This window comes from Cajanus cajan, chromosome 3 (genome assembly GCF_000230855.2).
Source record: "Cajanus cajan strain Asha chromosome 3, NIPB_CcT2T_4, whole genome shotgun sequence".
NCBI classification, from domain to species: Eukaryota; Viridiplantae; Streptophyta; class Magnoliopsida; order Fabales; family Fabaceae; genus Cajanus; species Cajanus cajan.
Genome location: NC_138519.1, coordinates 11,847,975 through 11,871,343, shown reverse-complemented (window position 1 = coordinate 11,871,343; position 23,369 = coordinate 11,847,975). Strand labels below are relative to the sequence as shown.

Genomic DNA, 23,369 nt, shown 5'->3' with positions numbered 1-23,369 from the left:
TCCTCAAGGTTGAATCCTAAAGTCATTAAGCTCAAAACATGATTCCTCTATGTTTTGAGTTCAACACTTCGCATTAAGAACAAGAACTTGAACAATGTGACTAACCAAATCAAGTCTATCCCTAGAACAAGAATTGATTAGGTGCAAGATTCAGTTCGGGTTTTCAAAAACGTTTTCCAACTGGATTCAAAAACCAAAAATTCATACAACGGGTGATCAAGCCGATATAAGCATTAAGTAAAGAATCATACACAAATAATGAGATTAAAATGCATATATTTAAGAAGGAGAAGAGTTAGTAGTTACATCCAACCAATCCTCAATGAAATTAGCCACTCATGGCCATTACAATTTCTCCAGCAATTTCCATAAGAGATTACAAAGTTGGAAGTGAAAAACCAGAGAATTTGGGTTCCCTCCTTCGTGTGTATGCTATAGCCCCCCAATCTGTGTGTTACTTAAAAAAAACACTTGCCCCCTCCAATTGGTCTCTAGCTGTAGCCTAGTGGATGTCCAGCTGTAGCCTCCATTAGTGGTTCAATTAGTGGAAAACCACTAATTATTTTTCCCTTTTTCCTTGTTTGTTTCTCCTTAATTTAAGGCCCCTTGTCTTTCTTTTTAATTTAGTGCTCATGTGCTTCTTGTTTCTTTCCTTAATTTTTGTCCCCCACTATTTTTCTCCTTAATTTTGGGCCCCACATATGTTCTGTCCAAGGAAAAGTTGGGATTTTTAACCCAAGGCTGCAGCTCTGGAATGGGGGCTGCAGCTCTGGAAGTGTTTCCATACGCACAAGGCTTCAAGGCTGTAGCTCTGGAATGGGGGCTGCAGCTCCAACTCTCTGGAATTGGTCTATATACGCACAAAGCTTCAAGGCTGCAGCTCTGAATCTGAAGCTATAGCCTTAACTCTCTGGAACACTTCTTTTTGGTTCATGCTTCATGGCTGCAGCTCTGGTTTTGGGGCTATAGCCTTGGATTTCCAATTTCATCAAAACCTACACAAAAAGGAAATATTTTTAGCCAAAGAAACTACACTCTTGTAACTCCTTAGATTAATCTTAGTTCATCTATTTGGAGGGTTAAACATAACCAAAATTACTTATATCTCATCCAAAATAAGTGCCAAATTAAGCATAAAAATATGCAATTTGAGCACTTATCAAGCACCAATGTCCACGCTCAGCGTGAAGATTGAAGTTTGTTCCTCGAATCTTTTCCAAGTTGAGGCTCAACATGGATCTAAGGCTTAGCATAGAGACTTAGCCAAAAATTCCTTTTACTTTGAACTCACCACTTTGTCCTTTGCTTCCTTCTTTTTTTCCTAACTTTCTCCAAAACTACAAAATAGCAACCAAATGCTTATAAGTCACCTAAAAAAATGATTCAAAGATAAAATGTTGTTACCCACCAATTTAGATACGTTTTGAGTTCAAAACAAGATCTCAAGCTATTGGAAATTGATATAAATGCTCCAAATTGGGTCATAAACTTAGTGACAACATAAGACTTATCAAAATTTAAGTTAAATCTTTGACAAATCAAGTTTTCAAGTCAAGGAAAATCGGATAAGTGCTTTAAGATACAAGAAATTAAAGCACTTATCACTTAGCCATCATTATTAAGACAAGATCTTTTTTATTGTTTTGTGAGAAGAGAAAGAGAGAAACATTACTTTTTGTATAAGACTTGAAACTAAGAGCTACACTCAACTTTCTGGCTTGTTTCCATAAACAATGTCATGAAAAAATTGAAGAGAATGAGAAAGATACCTTATTTCACACTAATAAATGGTAAGGATAATGAAGAAATTTGGTACTTGAAGATATTTTGCTTCCAAGTTTCATCTATTTGGATTTGTAATATGTGTTTCATTGACTGCTACCTGAGCATTTAAATAAGTGCTTCAAGATATTTTGTTGTCCTCAAAGGGGTAATGAAACTAACTGCTTTGTCCTTCTTGTAGCAACATGATTGAAGATATTTCACAATTTTGAATTTATCAATCGCTCACAAGTATAATCAACCCTAAATTCCTTACAAGTTGGAATCTAAGTTTCTTGATTAATTTATCAATTCCTTGAATAACTTAACCAAGAAACAAGCTTTAAAAAAAGAGCTTAAGAAAAACTAATGGCATTTACTTCATTCCAAGAGATAAACACCTTTAGTTGCTTTACTTTAGTTCAAAGGTTCACAAGTGTTTTTCAATCAATTTCAAATCCAAGGTTCAAGTTAAGAGAGATCAAACCCTAACAAGCATTAAGTAAAGAAGGTAGAGTAATAAAACTGAATAATAACTAAGATTAATAACTTAGAAAATATACATGAGAATGAGTTAGGTAACATCAAACTCTAATAAATGAGAGTTTAACTACATATAGACATGTAGAACGTTACAATGGTTAAAAAAGAGAAAAACTTATCTTAAAGGTTAAAGTGCTCTCTGGTTACTACACACTTTCCACAAAAAGGTTTTTTAATGATTACCCTCGAATATCCCTCGCTTAATCAATTTTATAATAAGTACTTTAAAATTATATTTATGTACTTTTAATTAATTATTCCAAAAAAATAATACGTAGAAATTAAACTCAAGGAAATAATTTAATTGTGATGGATGGTCTTATCAAAATTCCAACTCATCCCTGACTCAGCCTGGTGAGTTGTATTGCAAAACATAAACACTAAACAAGGAAGCGTGCAACATGCGCGCATTTTATTCTCCCAAGTGGACGGTGCCAGCTTAAGGAAATACTGCATTTTGCAAGACAATAAATGTTAATTCAGAAACCAAACTCCAAAATCCAAAACACACTTCCAAATTCCAGACACAGGAACTGAGCTTCAGCCTTTCAAAACACCATGGTGGCAGATTCTAAGTCCAAATCCGACCTCTCCTTCTCCAAAACCTTTGCCAGCAGTGCTTTCTCTGCATGTTTCGCTGAGGTACTCTATCTGGGTCTTCTTCTTTTTCATTTTTCCTTTCTGGGGATTCTCTCTTTTTTCATGATCTTACGAAAGACCCATCTTTTATGTCGATCTGATTTCCCCTCTCACATTGCTGGCTTTCATAGTTTTCAGTGTCTTTTCCTTTGTTGTGTAACATTAACAAACCGTGGTTGGTGCTAGTGTACTAATTTGGGACACAAGGTCGATCTGGTGCTCCTGTGTTTAATTTATGCTGTGCTAAAATAATGTATGACCAGCAAAAGTCATGTCCTCGAAATACAAAAAAAGAGTACTTATTTGGATGATCAAGTCAATGTTTTTGTGGGACTCAGAGTTCAGTTGAATGTGTCTGAGTATGGTCTAACTGAGTTTGTGATATATAATTTTCGAATGGGTGATGGTTTTCAATTTTCAATTTGTGTCTACTCGTATTTGGGTGATACAGTTTGCTAGCATTGTTTTGGATTTTGTAAAATTGATTTTTGGTTAAGAGTAAGTTTGAAGTGATTTATGTTTTCGAAATTTTCATCTCAGAATAAGTTTGTGTTATTAACTCAATGCAGAGTTTGTGTTTTTGTGAGAATCTCGTTAGACATCACCAAATGTGGATTTAAATGTCTCCCTCCACTGCTAAGCCGAACACAGGATCAGTCTTTGTTAGATGTATAGGGATCTTTTGCTTATGTGATATGATTTTGTTGTTTTGTCTAAAAAGAACTTATAAAATAAGTTATCTTCGTAAAATTCAGAGATGTGCTGAACAAACAAAAAAATAACTTCTTTCTTTGCGTTTGAGTTTATCTCTTTCTGTTAATAATAGTCTATGAAGTACCGATACTTCAATTTGCTTCACGTACTCGTATCCGATACGTATCCGACACGATACTCTTGGATACTTCACCGATACATGTCAATGAAGAATCTTAGCCTTTAAAAATATTATGAAAATTTTATTCAATTTCGATACTCTCAGATACTTCACCGATACTTATTAGTGATACGTATCGATAAAATATTCAAATTTTTGAAAAATTATGAAATATCCATTACAACTAAATAAGATATATAAACATGTTTAATATAGAAACATAGAAATATTGGTCCTTGATAAACTGTAAATGAAAATTGCCTTCTATATAAATCATTTTAAGAAAGGAATGAAATTAGTAATATTATTTCTATTTGTAAATAATAAAAAGTAATTTATGATGAAATGATTTATAATTTATTTATTTTTAGTAATGTACAATAAGTACATTTTTAATTTGGATTTGCAATATAACAATTATATATTTAATGTTTATGAATTTTGATCAAAATTACAAGTATATAATTATTATATTGTATGAATATTGATATATACGATGACACGTATCTTACAAGTATCGTATCCTATATATTTTAAAATAATAGTATCACCGTATCGGATACGTGTCGTATCCGATACACGTATCGTATCGGTCCATCATAGATAATAGTCTTTGTTAGTCAATGGTGGTCACAGTGGATTTTGACTGCTCTGACATGATGAAAAGTATGCATTGCAAGCTGTTTGTTTTTCAAGGATCAACATTTGATGACTTGTATATGCCCTGACAAAATGTTTGACTTGGTAATGGTAATAAACTCTGGATGTTTTGTTATTAATCTAACCGAATGGAACAAACAAGTGGGAATGGGCAGAAAAGAGAAGGAAACGAATGAAACAAAGCTATTGTTCCCCATAGATTTGATGATTAGTGAGCAAATGCTATCGAACTCCATTACCCCTCAAGTTTCCACCATTCCACCTCTTGAATTTGTTTCTTTCGTTTTATTTTAAACTCCCAAGGAAGAAATATTTTTGTGTTTCCCTTGTTCCCATCTGTCATAAATAATTATAAGAGAATACATAAAGAAAAATGAAAGATTTTTTTTAATGAACCAAAATTAATTTTTGCATAAACTAATTTATAGAAATTTTTGCATACTAATTTTTAAACTTTGCATAAGTTAATTATAACTAATGAAAAAATAATTTCATTCTTCTTTAATATTTTTTCTTCTATAAGTGTTTGAAAAAGTTTATCTAAACATGCTCATTTTAAAAACATGCCATTTGAAAATAATACAATTTCTACTCTCAACTACAAGTGGCCAATAACAAGTGTACGGGAACATATTTGTCCCGGCATGACTAAATGCTTGTGAATGTTATCACATTTACATAATTAAAAAGCATCATATTCATATTTGTTATCTGTCATTGTTTCATGAATGTTGGCAATAATAGTTGCTTTCAAATCAACCCTTGGCTCTTCTTGAAAAACGATTCCACTAAAACAGGAATGTCGTAATGTCTCAAAACAGGATTGATATTGATAATATTATAATTTTTTTCAATTATTATAAATTACAAAAAAAAAAACTTATTTTATAATGAATATTATATAAATAGCAATTATTTTGTCATTTAGAAAAGGTATAAACCTTTCTAAAGTGGATAAACATCTGCTGTGTGTTTTCATTCTATTAGCAATCTTTAAATTGTATGGTGTGTAAGCGATAAGTAGTAATTTGCTTGAATCTTTAAACAAAGACCGCTAGTCCAACTTAAAATACCATACTAACAAGGAACAAAAACGAAAAAATGAGAAAGAATACTTCTAATTTAATTTTGAAATTTATATCATGATTATCATAAATTGTACCACTCACTAAAATATGAACTTTGAAAATTGATACTTATTTATAAGCGCAAATAGTGTGCGTGCTTACTGTAATATTTTACATCATTTAATCAACGATAAATTTGTTAACTTTTATCATAATTATATTGAAAAATGAGTTATTATAAGATGTTTTGATACAGTCAATTTTTAAAACCAATAAAAATAACTTGAAATTGTTTTTTTTTTCTTTTCACTTTCACTTCTTTTTTCCCCTTACACTAAGTGATGTGTTATTGCAACATATTCAACTATGAAAACATTGTTCACTACATTAATGCATTTATCAATTGAAGTGGGATGGACACATTCCATACATAAGAGATTCGGTCTCCATTCTGCGAAGAACACAAACAAAATATGTAGAAACTTTTATATCTGTTTTGGGAATCAGTAGTAAACTACGGATATTTGTCAAGACATAAATAAGAACATTGCTCAATATATACTTACTTTTTTGCTACCATAAAATTGTATAATGTTTGTCTAACTGGTTAGAAGTTGTGTCTCCTGAGAAGGAAAAAAAAAAGAAGAAAGAAATATAAGTAGAATATAGCATTTGAATAGAATGAAAAGAAAAATTCATGATCATGAATTAATTAAACTTGGGCTGCTGTAGTGGAGTTTTATCCCTGGAGTCTTAAAAATTCATTTTAAGACTATTTTATCATATTTGTAAGAGTTTAATTTATATTGTGCAATGAGATCTATCCTAAGATAATATTTACCTGGTATTCACCATAATACTAGGCAAAATCTCGGCTCTTACTATGCGGAGTCGCAAACAAACTGCAAAATAAAAAAAGACCATTAGTTATTTCTGCAATACGTTTTAATTAATGATACACGAATATTCATTGAAAAGAAACAATATACAAATGAATTTTCTATCGTTACACTTGCAAAACGAATCATATTTCAAACTAAACAAGTAACCCATGACTTGTTGAATGCAATAACTAAGTTAAACATAAAGAAAAGGACAAAGTAGGAGAATTACCTGGTGATCATCCTTCGTCACTAAATCCATCTATCGTCAACTTTAATGCCAGGGATATGAGAAATTTTAGGCCAAATTTGACGGTGCTTCACGCGTTTTTGCAGCAAAGGACATAAAATAATTTGTAATTTTATTAGAGAGAGAGGCAACCTTTCACCTGCCATATTCTCCAACTTATGACAATGAAAAATTTCTAACTTTTGGAGGGATGTGAGATGGAGAAGCCCCTTGCAGTCCAACATTTCTAGACTTGACAAGTTACGTAGAGAGAGAGATGTAAGGGAGAGAGGCAACAAACCCTCCTTTGGGAAGGACTTTATGCCATCACACGGACCACCGATGATGAGATCGGTAAGCATGTCCATCGATGGCCATGCTAGGCCGCTCACTAGTTTCTCACAATTGGAAATCTCAATCTTACTCAAGTTAGGTGGCATACCCCCTTCAGGAAATGACTCAATTTCCGGGCAGTTGCTTATATAAATATGCTCTAACTTTGGAAGAAGAGCACTCATCTGAGTAGGCAACGACTTCAACTTGTCGCAAAATCCAACTCTGAAACAATTCAAATTGGGCGCAGGAGATCCTTCTCTTGGGAATGAAACAAAGTTAGGGCATCGGCAAATCACAAAATAACTTAGATTCTTAGGTGACTCTGACACCGAAACCAAGAGAGATTCCATATTTTCACACCCGTCGATTATGAGTCTTTTGAGATTTGGAAAGGTAATCAATGGAAGAGATGTGAGCGAGTCACAACTGTTGTATACATTTAGTGATTCTAGCAACTCGTGTTTGTGTTGGGACGGGAATTCTAATTTCTTAATATCATGGATGATCAGAGTCTTGAGCGATGCAGGTAAACGACCACCTGGAAATGATATGGCTGAGGAACTATCACTTAATAATAAAGAATGGAGAGAAGTTGGTTGGACGCTAGTGATGGCCTCAATCATGGACTCCACCATTGGGCTTCCTTTTACATTTATAAATTTCACCGAAGGAGGAAACACATCCAGGGCTACTTTATTGCTTTTGTAAATGTTTAAAGTTTGCAGGACGGGAGCCCTTGGAAGAGTAGACACAAGCTGCTCGCAATTACAAATCTCAAGCCTTTCCAGAGCAGGAAGGTGATTTGGCAAATCTCCCCTTAGTTTGGGGCAATCAGATATATCGAGATCCTTAAGGAGAGGAAAAGCACACGACTCAAAAGAACACCACATCTCCCAACAAGGCAGCTCAGCAATTGTAAGTGATTCCAATGCTGGCAGGTGATTTGGCAAATCTCCCCATAGTTTAGGACAATCACTAATAACAAGCCTCCTGAGTGAAGAAAAAGCATCTGACTCAAAGGAACTCCACACTTCCCAACAAGGCATGCTATCAATTTCTAGAACTTCAAGGGAGGGAAAGGATTTAACACAACAAGAATTTTCGTTATTGTAAAAACCTGCATCAATAGTCTTCACCGAATTCAATCTTGTAATACAGAGGTTCTTGAGAGATGGTAGTTGCCCAAGCGAAGGAAGCATACAACAATTCTTACAATCATATAACCGTAGATCTGTTATACAGTGGAACAAACAATTTCCCACCCAATCCGAAAATCTAGTTCCTTGATAACCACGTATTGATAGAGATTTCAGCTCTTGGTGAGGTTGTAACTTGCAGAGTACATCTGTTTCAGTTTGGAACTGGCTACTATTGTCGTTACATTCAGACCACTTCAAGGATAATTCGTCAATGTACTTCTTATCCATTATCTTGGCCTCCAATGCTTCATCACTTGAGGTAACATTCTCCAAATTTCTAATCATAAGCGAACCGTGAAGGTTTGAAAGTCCTCCCAATTCTTTGATCCCATTCTCTATATTCTTGCCCACAATAAAAAAATCTAATTGTTGTAAGTGGTTTAATTTTCCCATTCCTCTAGGCATCTCTTTTAAAGGAACACCATATATATCAAGATGACGCAAGTTTACAAGATTCTGCATGCCATTGGGCAACATAGTCAAGTTGGTGCAATTATACAACTTCAAGGTTTCTAGATTGTACAAATTACACAATGATTCTGGCAATGTAGAAACACTTGTACGGGATAGATTTAAATAACACAAATGGATCAATTTACCTATTGAATCAGGCAAAGCATCCAAACTTTGGAAGTCGCAAAATGATAAAACTCTCAAGTACAAAAGTTTTGACATTATAATACATGGTGCCTTCTCATTATGGAATGGCGCACTTTCAAAATGGATGATAGACAAGAAAGTTCTCAAAAATTTTACTCCATCAAAGTTGTCCAAGACATCATGACTGAATTTGGTAAATGACAAATGACGAATCTTGACATCAATCTTGGTTTCTTTTCCCATTTCTTCTGATCTCAAATAGAATTCTCGTCCAAGGGATGTTGCCAGGTCATGCATAAGGTCATGCATCACAAAATCATTTTTCCATGTCCAATTTCTTGAATGTTGAAAAAATGATCTTGAAACTAGATAATCAAAATACTCGCAACCAACTTCTTCTAACGATTTTCCAGTTTTTCCTGGCTTTAAAAGATCTTCAGCCATCCACAGTAAGATTAATTCATTTTTCTGAAATTCATAATCCTTAGGATACAAAGAACAATAAACAAAACATCGTTTTAATTGTGGAGGGAGATAATGATAACTAATTCTTAGTGCTGGAATAATGTTACACTCAAGTTCCCAAATGTCACTATTCAGTATATCATTCCAATCCCTAGCGTCGTGCTTTCTTCTCAACATACCTCCAAGTGACTGTACTGCTAAAGGCAATCCCTTACACTTTTTAACAATGTCCCTTCCAATTTTTTCTAGAGTCCTAGAATTCTCACTAGGTTCTGGAGTAAAACATGCATGGTTTGCAAACACTAACCAGCAATCCTCATTCGACAATTGATTTAGATGATAAGCTTGAACAGTACCGACTACAATTGCTACACTTTCATTGCGGGTTGTAACAAGAATTTTACTTCCCTTAATTCCACGTTGAAGTGGTTTCTTAAGAAGACTCCAATTAACATAATCTTGAAGCCAAACATCATCCAAAACAATCAAGAACTTTTTATCTTTCAGTTTGTCCACCAATTCTAGGTGAAGTAAGTTTAGATCATTAATTTTACAAGGTTGTGCAGTAACCGCCTCTGATATAATTTTTGTGACGTTTAGAATATCAAATTCTTCAGAAACACAAACCCATGCTTTAAAATCAAATATCTCCTTCAAACTGTTGTCATTGTACACCAGTTGTGCCAAAGTAGTTTTTCCAACTCCACCCATGCCCACAATAGGGATGACAGACACTTCTTCACCATCACTACTATTCTCCAACAACAACTTGATTATGGCCTCCTTGTCATCATCCCTACCATATATGTGAGATCCATCTTCAAGAGATGTTGATGGAACTTTCCATGGTACACTGTTTTCCACTGCAATCTCTTTCAGATCAAGACTCTCCTTGAGTCTTAAAACAATCTCTAATCTGACAACTATGTCTTCCAACTTAGTAATTATCTTCCTATTGGAAAAACGAGAAAAGAAGTTTCTTACCTTCTTTTGGGTGGCAGCTTTGGTAGAAACATGATCGAGCAAGTCATCAGCCTGGTAGACAAGATCTTTGAGAGTAGTGAGCCATTCGTTGACACTGGAGTCTGTGATTTGTTTCTTCTCAGCATCATCAAGCACAGCTCTAACCACCCTTAGAATGGTCTCCAACTGTTGAAGCAACTTGTTGTGAAGCTTGTTTCCACGGATAAAGTTGACAACCTCAGGTGAAGCCAGCCTGTCAAAAACAACATCAAGGAAGGCAGAGAGGAACGCACCACCTACGACTGCTGTAGCCATGATCTCAAGAACAAGTGATAATGAGAAAGGTAAGGAATTGGATGCAATAAGCTCGGTTGATTTTTTATAAGGTGAATAGATCGGACACTGTCTTTACTTTGACTTGGTCAGTGGTGGTGGGTACTACATGAGATGCTGATGCTATACAACTGTATTGGATGCTTTTCTAAAGATTCTTTACATCAACTCACTCACTCCAAGACAAAGGTTAGTGGTGGTTGCTTTCTCAAAATGAAGGATGCTTTCTTTATCTTTCTACATTACAAAATGTTAAATTGATGATTTATGGACCGTTAATTTAAAGTGGCTTATATTTGTAAAATGCTTTAATTAGTGCTAATGGTGATCTGTTATCGTGATAACTGACTTCCTGTGCTCACATGATACGGTTTGTGGGACAAGTAATATTTCGCTTCATTTTCTTTTTCTTTTCTATTTTATATCTATTTATCTATTTATTTATTGTAATATTAAAGTTATAGAGAAATATGTGAAATCTATATTTTTAAGTTATGTTGTTATTAACTCTTTATTTCAAACTCACGTCATATTGAACATTCTACAAAAAATTATTTTTATATTTCAATTTTTAAGCCTATTAATTAATTGATAAATTTAAATTATTTCTAAATATATGATATTAATGAATATTAAATTTTTAGTTTCTACTCCTAAAAATTATATTTATATCACAATAAAGAAAGAAATTGGATATTTTACATTGACATTTTATATTGTCCATTTAGACCTAAATTTTTCTTATGTTCTATAATGTAATTCTCAATATTTCTTTTTTACTTTCATTTAACTGTACAATTTCATTTCTATTTTGCTCTCTAAATTATTTGATTTCACTCTTTTGTAGAAATAATTTTTCTTTGCTATAATTCTTTTTTCTCAATTTAACTTATTAAGTTTGTAAATTTCATTATTTCCTTTCTTAAATATTCTAAATTGTAATTCTTATTTGACATTGAAATTATTGTTAGAAATTTTAGTTGGTACTCCTTTATCGTATTTTCTTAATTCACTTTGTTCTCCACGCAGATTTATTGAATTTTATAAGATTGTCTTATTTGTAAGAATCATGATTGTTGGAGTTATATTCTTAAGAGATACTTTCTTATCCCTTTATAATTTGTTTTAATTTTTCAATTTGTGCTCTTAGGTTTCATAGGTTCAATGAATTTATCTATGCAACACTCCTTTTTTTCTTCTATTTTTTTAACTTGGTTTTCTTCTACTTTTGACATATTATTATTATCTAAAAAAATACAAATTTATGAACATAGATATTTTTTTATCGCATTGTTTTTCTAAAAGTTAAAATTTAAGGTTATTTCTAATTTTTGGTTGTCATTTCTATTAGCATGTGATGCATTAAATTACAAATATGCTATATATATATATATATATATATATATATATATATATATATATATATATATAATCTTAATAACTACATATTCAAATTAATTATAATATAATTCAAATATTATTATAAGACTTATTATTTTTCGTCACTAATATGATCATATGGTCTAAAAGTCTATTAAATTGAAATTTTCTTATGACTGCCCTTATAAAAAATTAACTTATTTTCAAACTTATATGTAACACCTCATTCACCGATTCAAATTTCATAGAAAAGGTTGAATTTTTAGCTTTTATCGTGAAAGTGTTCTTTTTTGATATTTTATTTTAATATATTTGTATAATATTTATGATTTTTGAACAACGGACATTCAAACTAAATCTATTCATTACAAACTAATTATTGTTATAAAAGTAAATTTAAATTATAACATTACCATAATTAATTGTCATGACTCTTAATTAAAAATTAATAATTTTATCATGTCTTTTAATTACAAATTAATAACTAATTGTTGATTCAAATTGTAACATTATCAACTACCTCTTAGTTTAAAATTAATTTTAACATATAAATTCTGAATAAATGTAATTTAATATTTTCCTAATTAAAAATATAATAATATTATTTTTTTATAAAATTTAAAATTATCAGTTATTTAATAAAAATAATAAGTTCATTATCATTATATTTAATGTAATATCTCCAATATATATTTAAAGATAAATTTACTTTAAAAATTATAAATTTAAAATATATTTAAATTTAAAAGACTTATACATAATTTGCCAATATACTTTACTTTCAAATAACTCTTCAGTTATATAATTTGATAACATAACAGATTGACAGTTCATCTTTACAAGTATTAAAAATTTTCTATTTTTAATCGTAAATTAATATTTTATTTTATTTTATTTATTTCATAAACTCTCAATCATTTTAAACTCCGAAAATGCTAAATCTTGCGAATATGATCTCCGAAAGATCCTTCGAATTATGAAAAGTCAAATATATATTTTGAGCAACGTTAACTTTTTAACTATTCGGAAAAAATTTCCATACATTATTTTGGAATAAATAGCATTACTCTTTTAAACTCACATGACACATTGGTGCCTATAACCGTTATATTACCATTTCATTATTTGATAATCATATATACTGAGCAAAGTCAGGTATTTGAATTAAATTAATAATTCATGTATTTCTTTTATTAGATTTAGTATACTATTTTATAATTTTATGATTTATCTGATAATAGATAAAAGTATATCTTAAAAAAATGTGATTAGTAAGTAGATAATTTACTTTATACAAGATATTTAATACACTAAATTCTCAACGTTCTTAAAGTTCAAAATATATATGCAAATTCAACATATTAAAATGTAATTAATTTCTTAAATACTTCTCTCTATATATATATATATATTGAGTTATTTAGCTTTTCAAAGTTAAATAATTTTATTATAAAATACTTTTATAACACATAATCATTAAAATGTTATATTAAACTAGGGTATAAGGATGTAAATGGGTATAAGTCACCCAAGAACTTTAATTTACACAAATTGACATTTTGAAATTAGATTGAATATTTTTAGAATTAGAGTCGCACTAGATCTAATCAAAATCTATTATTGTATGGTTTCAATAATAGACTTTATCTAACTTAAGTCAATACATTCGTAATCAGATTGAGTTGATATACATTTCAAAACAGAATACAAAAATTCGACCAATCTAACTCAATTTTATAGTTTTGATTGGATGAAATAGTAAATCTATCCAAATTTGACTCAACCTAACCCATTTATACCTTAATCTTAAATTAATAAATTTATTTTTAAGTTAAAATAACGTTTTTAAAAAGTTTATTATAAATTAAATTATATCATATATAACTTCTTATAATCCCGCGCATTGAGCGGGTAAAAATCTAGTTAATACTAATTATAGAAAGGTATAGTATGTGAAAACTTTGGTTCTATTCATCTAAGGGTTCTCCTTACCCGTATGAAGAATTATTTCATTTTTCAATAATAACGGTACCTTGAGGAGTAGTCAAGTAGTCATTTTGGCAATAATAATGCTGTCCTCTCTTGTGCTACAATTTCCTTTTCAGGAAATCTTACTTAATAAGTGTTATAACAGTTGCTGCACAAAAGAGTTTACTTTGGTTTTATATATTTCTTATAAAATGACCCCTGACAGAAGGTGCTCAAACTTCTTTTTATTTTAAATCAGGACAGAGTACAAATTTATAAAGTCATCAGATTAAAACAAGAACAGAAGCTTCATTGTTTTTACTTGTTAGCAACCATCAATTAATAAAGTGGCAGAATTTGCCAAGCTAACGCCCATATATTGAAAACATTCATAATTCTTCATTTTTTTTTAACCAGCCACGGATTAGTCCAACTCATTACGGAACATTCATCAGAAGCTCAATATTCATTACTCATAAATTAATAATAATGTACAATATAATTGATATTAACATATAAATATAATTTATTAATTAATGTTAATTCATAATAATAATAATAATAAAGAATAATTATATAAATATAACATTCTCCCACTTGGATAACATTAATCAATAAATTAAATATACCAATTACAACACAAGTACATATATCAATTAACAATATAAGAAATATAAGATAGAGATACATACCTTATGCTTTTATTTCATAAATAATAGATAATGAAAAACATAATAAATATGTGATCCCAAAAAAATGGTCCAAGCAATTTTATATGCTAAAAGAGATGTAATGAAAATGACCTCATTGATAAATTTACATCTCATGGAAACCATAATAATAAAAATGTAAATTTCATACTCCCACTAATAACACAATACATCAAAAAACTTAACTACACTCATATGAGTTACATGATTTTGAAAAACTCCAATAGTTAAGTCTTTAGTTAGTGGATCTGCTAACATATTTTCTGTAGCAGTATGATCAATCCGAGTCAGAAAATTTAAAAATTTCTCTTTAACAAACAGAAATTTTATATCAAAATGCTTTGAGCGAGTAGAACTTCTGTTGTTTTGAGAGAAATACACAACAACAATATTATCGCAATATATCACAAGTGGCCTAGAAATACTTTCAACAATATAAAAGCCATAAATCAAATCTTGATGGTTTGGACTTTGTAGATGGCACACGGAACTACAAAATTCTTACATTGGACACTATTCCTCAAAAGTTTAATGTTCTAATCTTCAACAGTGAGCACCACCTACAATATTCTCCCTTCAAAGTGTATGGCATATTCTCAAAACTAAATTATAAGTATTAAACTATGAGTGCATATTCTTTCATTTATTCGTAATATTTTTATGAATGATTTGATTAGACCACTACTAGAATTTCTCTTATTACATACGACTTTTCATGCGAATACTATATAAAAACTCGCAACAATTATTATTCTGATGAATTTTTCTGCGAAATTTTATCTCCAGGTAAAACATTCGTAGATAATATGTTTTTGCAAATTTAAGGAGAGTTTATTGATTTAGGATTTCATAGGATTTTAAAAGAACTTTTTTGAACAAAAAAGTTTGTTGGTATTTGATCAAAATTTCATGTCACTTAAAAATAATTTAATGGTATTCAATCTAAATTTTCAAGATTTTTTTTTAAGAGTCCATTAAAATTCATTGGTATTCATTTGAGACTTTTTGTAACTTAAAAATAATTCATTGGTATTCAAAAATACAGGGATTTTAAAGGATTGTTGTATTAGAGAAATTTGGAAAGACTTTTTAGAGGTATCTATAAATATGAAACTCATAAAACAATCTCATTCAAACCCATCAAATTTTGGAGGATTGCATGAAGTAACTTTTCAAGTGTTTCAAGAATTTCCAAGTGAGTTTTTTATCTCTTTTATTTTCTATGCTCGTGTCTTCTCCATTTTTTTTCTCTTGCTAATAATATTGAACTACTACTCACATATAACTTTTCATTGACTTGCTCTATTTTTCTCTCCGTTCTCTTTGAATGGTTTGCTTTATTTTGCTCTATTTAGTTGAGATTGTTCTTCAGTTATATAACACAAAAAACGCTTGAAATTTCAACTTTAGTAATTTTTTTATAACATACGTCAAGAAAAGGGAAAGGTAAAATTGATATCATGATCTCTATAATCAACTATAGATCTTCAAGACCTTGTAATTAATTTATATTTATTAGAACATATATATATATATATATATATATATATATATATATATATATATATATATACACACACATATATGTGTGTGTAAATATATACATATATATACACATATATAAGATGAATTTGAGTTAAGATTTCTGTGAGTAGAATGAGATAAAAATGGATCTTAATTAGGAGAAAAATCATCTTAGCACAAAAATTGTGATCTCTCTCCTTCTCTCGAATGTGTTACTGTTATTTTTCTTCTTTTTATGACTCAACAATTATTTTATTTCTTTTTTTTACTATGAATTTTAATTTTTAATTTTCATATTGTGAAATTAGAATGTTTTATATTTTAAAAAAGAAAATTAATATAAGACATTGCAGTATCTTAAAATTTAATACTAAAAATATTTCTTCACAAGTAAATAATTGAAAGCAATTAAAAAATTTTAAAAATTATTTTGTACTTATAGCAAATTTCAGATATTTTTTTCTCCTAGTTGATATTTGTAAATTTCTACTTTAGTACCAATATAAAATGAAGGGACATATTTAGTTATAAAAAAGTAGGGTAGCTGTCTCATTATTTTTTTAATCATTTATAAATTTATAAATAAAATATTTTATATCACAAGTTATAAAAAAGTTGAAATGTTTAGAATAACTTTTAACATGTGCAGCACTACATAACTTTCTTCGTAAAAAATGTCATTTTGATGAATTTTCAATTGGAGTGATGGATGAACTTTCATGTTCAACATTACCAATTAATGAAAATCATAATTTTGGCCCTATTATTAAAATCCATGAACAAGAGCGAAAAGATGTTAATGTTTGAAGACCTAGTATAACTATAGATATATGAGTGAATGATGCTATTTAGAACGCTACAAAAAAATGTGACTTATGGCAGTTAGTTTGGTAGTTTCTGGCAGTTAAAAACTGTCACAAATTACATTACCGGATAAATATTTTGTAAACGGTTTCCAAAAATTCAATCTCTTTGTGGCGGTTTCAAACAACCAAAATTTGTTTGACTTGTTTTATATTTTCTAACAGTTTAAAACAGCTACAACATTCATCTAAATTTGTCCTTTATGGGGGTTTTAAACCGCCACAAAATTGTAGTTTTTTTTTAGTTTCACCACATTTTTTTTCAAACCACATAACATAATTTTTTTTATTTACTTATAGTTAAATATTATTTTTTGAAAATAAAAAATATTATGAAAACAACTTTTTACTGTCATAATCATTGGGAAAGAAAAAAAAATAGATGTTATAAGATTTGACATATGTTAAATAGAAAAATGGGTATTATTAGTTAAATCAATCATAACATGATATATTAACACACATTATCATTAACAAAAAAATTTAATCTCAAAGACTAATTTATATAACAAAATATTAATAAAAAAAATTAAAATCAAGTTAAGAGGAAATAAAAATTGGATTCTTAAAATGTTGAACAACTAAAAACTTATTTAACCCTTTTTAATGTATTGGATTTTGCTGTCTTGAATATCAGAAATAGATATAAAATTAGAGTAGTACGATTAATAGAATGTTTGGCCATCAATTTTAACAAATCAAATCCATGTCAACCATAATGTAACAAATTATTCTCCACTTCATGCTTTGAGATGTGTGAATGTCCATTACAAATTAAACAAACGGTTCACAAACATGTTCTAAAAATGCTGACACGTAAGAAACCATACACAAAAATACTTATTTTGGAAAGTGAAGGCATTACTCCACGAGATTATCATGGAAACACAGACAGCTAAAAAAGAAAGGAACAACTAGCATGTGCTATTATAAGAAGAAATGTAAAAAGTCCACTTGGAAGTTGAAATGAAAATATTCTTTAGTTTCCAGTCCAGGATAAGAGATATATCTATCATTATAAACATGTCCGCATATCAATGAAAAAAATGCACATTAAAAACAATCAAAGATCTAACAGGCAAGTGGCTTCTTATTAGCTAGGAATAACGTAGAAGTTTTGATCTAAAAGGATTGTTGATATACAAAAAGCATTAGAATTATCAATGAAATTGTAAACCTACCATAAAGACAACATTTGTGATGGAACCAACTTCATTTGTGAGCAGGCGTCTGGCAAAAACAGCCTGCTCTACTATTTCTGCAGTAGTAAGATGTCTCCTAAGACCCATTCTGCAAATTAATTATGCATAATAAACTTGCAGGAAAAGTATGACTCAGTGTAACCACCAAATTAATATCAACAGGTAAAAATAAGGCTTGCCTTCCAGTGTAGCAAAATTGACAATTCATGGCACATCCAACTTGACTCAAAACACACACAGTAGTCCTACCTCTGTCACAAGGTATGACAACTGTTTCTATGACCATCCCATCATCCAATGTGAATAAAATCTGCAATATCCTATGAGTTGAACAGTCAACAAGAATACTCTCTAGAAACACAACAAAATATAAGCAAGCTATGCAAGTAATTGTGAAGCTATAAGCCTAAATATAAGTAACCTCCAGGCTGCATATCACTGTCTTGCTAGATGGATTAAATGATGAAAAATATGAAAACAAAACAGAGGAAGATCAATTTAACCTTTCTTGTTCCATCGGATGCTGTGTGAATTTCTTTCAAAGCAAGAGCCTTGAACTCAGCATTTTCATTCAACATTTTCCACGTGCCCGCATCTGGACCAAGGTCTTGTTTCTATGGAAGAAGTTAATTTCATCAGCTACACATTTCCCATAAAATAGGTAATAGTCACTTTTATTTTTAAAAATAAAGATGCAAGGGATATCTAAGACTAGGACACAAATAAAGCGCACACAGATCCAAGTGATAAAACTTTTAAAAATTAGACAACGCAAACCCTCAAAGAACCACTGTCCACTGGCAGTGGAAAACCCTATTATTTTTCTTAGAGAAATAATAATAATAATAATAATAATAATAATAATAATAATAATAATAATGCCTAGGTGACCTTTCCATAGAAACATTTTCAACCTATACCTTTGAAAGCAATGAGCAACAAACTTTGGCAACAGCTTTGTTCCCTTGTTCACCACTGTCATCTATAGTACTGCATCAATACCACCTTTCTCAGCAATGGATTTACATATTTCATCCTGCAGCATAAAATAAAAATATAACCCAAGGCATCAAGACAATGCATATTTGAGTCAGCACTTCAATTTGACATTGTTTGTAAGGCTGATACAACATACCAAATTTAAATATTGAAAAACACTAAAAGTATAAGGGGATAAAAAGCAAGACCTAGACTTCAAGCCTCCTAATTGTTGATATATTAATATCAACTATCTACTAACTATGCAAGACTTTGTTGATATATTAATTATTAAGTTTTATTAAGCATTACTTATTAATTTATCCGCTGTGTTATAAACACAAGGTATGAAGATATAGAAATTGGAGATGGAAGATGATTAACATTCCTCTAACCCACTCAAGCACTCGTTCCATTATGTTTGTGCCCACTTTGTCCATTGGGAGACAGTTAACATGGTGATTCTGATTCACTGTAGACTAGTACTACAAAAGATGAGCTTGCAGAATCTATGGAAGTAATAAGTGATAAAAACACATATCAATGTCATATATGTATAAGGTATATTGTACTATAGTAAATATCTTGGATATTATTAGGATAGATAAATATCTCATTGTATCTATGATATTTTTTCCTACTTCCCTTTTTTTTATGTTAGTTCCCTATTTCCCTCAATCGGCTCGATCATTTACCCCATAGGAGGGGATAAGTGCATGTATTACAACACACTGAATTGTAAAAGTTCCTTTCATTCTAGTATAGCACAATTTATACTCATTATATAATTTTTTATTTATATCATTCAGTGGGGCCATGCATGAATAAGAAATGCAGTACTTTGCCATCAAACAGTTTTCAACCATGGAAATGTCATTCTTAGAAATAAGAGAATTTATTTACCTCAGTTGGAACACGAATCAGTGAAGCAGCAATGCCTCCAATGGCACCTGCAATCTAATGAAATTGAAAAAATACCAAAAGATTTTTATCCCCATAAAAAATGATAAAATTTTACAAGAAAAGTATATGCCAGCAAAAGAAATGATAAAATAGACAAAGTATCACCTCCAATACAAGCCAAATAAATGCCAAAGACTTCACAGGACCATAATTGGTCTAAATTCAAACTTGAAAGCAATAACAGGTCTTTAATTCACTTAAATTTTCATATACCAATTGGAATTTTTGGGGAAGAGATGATATTTTTTTCTCTAATTCTTATAGAGTCATACAGTGCTAGATTATAAAAAGGTACGAGTTTGGTTAAGAAATGTCAACCAATCTACAACAGTTCAGGATAAAACAGGAGAAAAATATGGGATAAAAAACTGAAATTTAATTTTGTTCAACATTGGATAATTTAGATCTTATCATAATTATAACGAATCTTAACTTTCCTAACAAACATTTAGACAATATCTTCATACCAAATAGCAACACCATAGCACACAAATAACAATACCTTCAAATTAGACTTCCTCATAGTTTCATAATACGCCTTAAGAGTGTCATAATGACGGCGAAGAAATTTCAACGGCTAAAGAACTGAAGTCATAAGTTCGTATTTCTTGTCAACAAAACACAACAACACATCCCAATTTCAAACACATAAAATTAAATATAAAAGAAAGCTAAAAATCCTCATTCAAATCAAAATTTGTTCCGTTCGAGCATACAACTAGGTTTACCTCATCACAACCTTCTGCAATCCCTAGTCGGGATCTTGAACCCTCTACACGCACAACTCTAGTTGCTGCTTCAGTGCCAAATCCTCATCGGACTGCACAAATTACCACAATCGATTTTCATTTTGTTGCAAGAGAAAGCAGAGTAGAAATTTACAGTCTAGAATGAGAGAAAATTTGAAGAGAGGCTTTTGGATTCACCAGATCTTCGTTCTCGACCTTCTTCTTTGCAATGGCGTCGTCTTTGGTGGCGCTGGTATCGGAGTGATTAGGATCGGGTGCCTTTGAAGAAATTGAAAACCCTAAAAGCGAGAAGGGGACTGAACTACGACAGAGAAGAATTTTGAAAGAAGTTTGAAAGAAAGAGAAGCATGCCACAGAGAAAACGTATTAGATGATATAGAAAGAGAACTACGACAGAGAAAGAGAACGCCTAAGAATAAGTTTTTATTTTTATTCTTTTAAAAAAAATAAAAATATACTTTAATTAAGCTGGCCACGAAAGATTGTGGCAGTTTTTAACCCCCGAAAACGTAAATTTTTGTAACGGTTAAAATAACTGCCAGAATTATAATATTTTGTTTAATTGTTTGAAATTGCTAGAAAATAATTGCTACTAATTACTTTTTTTGTAGTGGAAAAACATATATTACAAATAATTATTATTATTATTTATTCAGACATTGTTGTTTTTTTTATTATTTTAAAATTTGAATGTATAGAAGAAAAAAAAATTTGAACTCTTATCGTATGTCAAAAATCTACAAAATTTTGTAAAGTTCACAAAGTCCCACAAAATTCATTAAAATCCTAACTTAAAAGTCTAGCAGAATCCATTAAAATCCTTATTGAAAGTCTTGTGAAATCATACAAAATCTTAAAAGTCATGAAAATCTTGCAAAGTCTTTTAAAATCTCCATGACTTTTTTCAACTAAAAAAGTTCTTTAAAATCTTAATCCAATACACCTGCCTTAATCCAACTAAATTTTCCTACCGAATTTCTTGGAGAAAAATTTGCAAGAAACTTTCTTACGAATTTTTTTTTGTAGGATTTAGGGTTTAGAAAACTTTCTTGCGAATTTTTTTGCTAGAAATTCTGAGGAAAATTTCTTACGAAAAATTCAAAGAAATTACTACAAATTCTATTAATAATTCTTCAACTTTCAAATGCTCCCAATGAATTTATCCAAAGCATTAAGAAATTTGCTTTCAAATCTCCACTTTGTATATATTACCTTTTAAACTCTTACACAATAGATTATAAGTCTAACACTCAACCATACAAATCAACTTGAAAGGTAATGTTGTCCCAACTTATATACTCTTTAATTGTTTTAATTCCAATGAATGTAAGACTTGAAGTTTTTTTTAATATTAATTAGATCATGTCTTTAGAAAAATGATTAATTTATTATATTGAACAACAAAATTATATTATTATAAATTATTTTAACTCTTAAAATTTTAATATTCTAAAAAAATAGTTATTTATTTAATAAATATATTTAAAAAATTATCATTAAATTAAAACTTATCATCAATAATTTATACATTTAATTAAAATAAATATTTAATTTATTAATTTTTTTAAAATTAAATTAGTTTTTTTGAAATATTTATAAATAATTTATTAAAATAATATTTTATTAAGTAAATAATTTTAATTTTAAAATTTTATAAATTATTATAAAATTAAAACTCATTGTCATTAATTTATTATGTTTATAAAATTTTATATATTTAATTTAATTAAAATTAAAATTAATTATAATGATATATTTATAAAAAAATTATTAAAATAATATTTTTAATTAAAAATCTTTTAATTATTAAACTTATATATTTAAAAAATTATTTTCCTATGGATTAATATTGGCTGAAAATTCTACAGGAAAAGTTGCCTACAAAATTTTTCTACCATTTAGTAAACATTATTTGTGAATTTATTTTTACAAGAAAATATACAAGGAACAAAATAAAATTCTTACAACATTTTTCGCAAATTTTTTCTATGGAAAATTTTCTATGACCATTAAATTTGTATCAAAATTTTCAAAAAAAAAATTATAGATTATTTTTTATAAAACAAAATTGTAAGAAATATCTGTAAATTATTTTTATCAAATAAATTTGTAAAAACAATTTAAAATTATTATTGCAAGAAAATTCACAAAACATTTCTGTGAATATTTATTTTGTTAAAAAATGACATTTTTCTAATGGTTGATCCATAAGTACGAGTAATGTTTTAATAATTAATTAATATTAAATAACTGATAATTAAAAATTATATTTAATTAGTAATTATATATATTATTAATTATTAATTACATTAATTTTAAATTATGACACTAAATTTAATTAAAATATCAATTATAAAAAATAATAAATAGCAAATAAACATTATTAATTGTAAATAAAATAATATGTAATTATTGATTATATTAATTTATATAAAAATTTTATGTTTGCTACTATTAGGAGTAATTTGAAATTGAATTAAAT

General features: G+C 29.3%; 2 protein-coding genes across 8 annotated transcripts; both read right to left on the bottom strand.

Annotated features, from left to right (window-relative positions):
- Positions 1-259: 259 nt before the first annotated feature.
- Positions 260-10,736, bottom strand: LOC109799460 (putative disease resistance RPP13-like protein 1). 3 transcript variants are annotated; one of them, XM_083070418.1, is made up of 4 exons: positions 6,658-10,736; positions 6,386-6,446; positions 1,292-6,167; positions 260-995 (listed from the first exon to the last, which is right to left on the bottom strand). In XM_083070418.1, exon 1 carries the CDS (start codon positions 10,530-10,532, stop codon positions 6,678-6,680), a length of 3,855 nt encoding a protein of 1,284 aa, XP_082926544.1. In that variant the 5' UTR covers positions 10,533-10,736; the 3' UTR covers positions 260-995; positions 1,292-6,167; positions 6,386-6,446; positions 6,658-6,677. The 3 variants fall into 3 exon arrangements, with proteins under 3 accessions (XP_082926544.1, XP_020215620.2, XP_082926543.1); XM_020360031.3 differs by having other exon boundaries at positions 260-5,995; positions 6,111-6,167; XM_083070417.1 differs by having other exon boundaries at positions 260-6,167.
- A 7,331-nt stretch (positions 10,737-18,067) lies between these two features.
- LOC109799621 (uncharacterized) lies at positions 18,068-21,299 on the bottom strand. Of its 5 annotated transcripts, none has more exons than XM_083070416.1 (7): positions 21,065-21,299; positions 20,867-20,958; positions 20,079-20,132; positions 19,118-19,233; positions 18,701-18,836; positions 18,377-18,517; positions 18,068-18,285 (listed from the first exon to the last, which is right to left on the bottom strand). In XM_083070416.1, the coding sequence occupies exons 5-7, from the start codon at positions 18,712-18,714 to the stop codon at positions 18,156-18,158; spliced, it is 285 nt and encodes a 94-aa protein (XP_082926542.1). In that variant the 5' UTR covers positions 18,715-18,836; positions 19,118-19,233; positions 20,079-20,132; positions 20,867-20,958; positions 21,065-21,299; the 3' UTR covers positions 18,068-18,155. The 5 variants fall into 5 exon arrangements, with proteins under 5 accessions (XP_082926542.1, XP_082926539.1, XP_082926541.1 ...); XM_083070413.1 differs by having other exon boundaries at positions 18,377-18,507; positions 21,065-21,298; XM_083070415.1 differs by having other exon boundaries at positions 18,701-18,811; positions 21,065-21,296.
- Between the last annotated feature and the right edge of the window lie 2,070 nt (positions 21,300-23,369).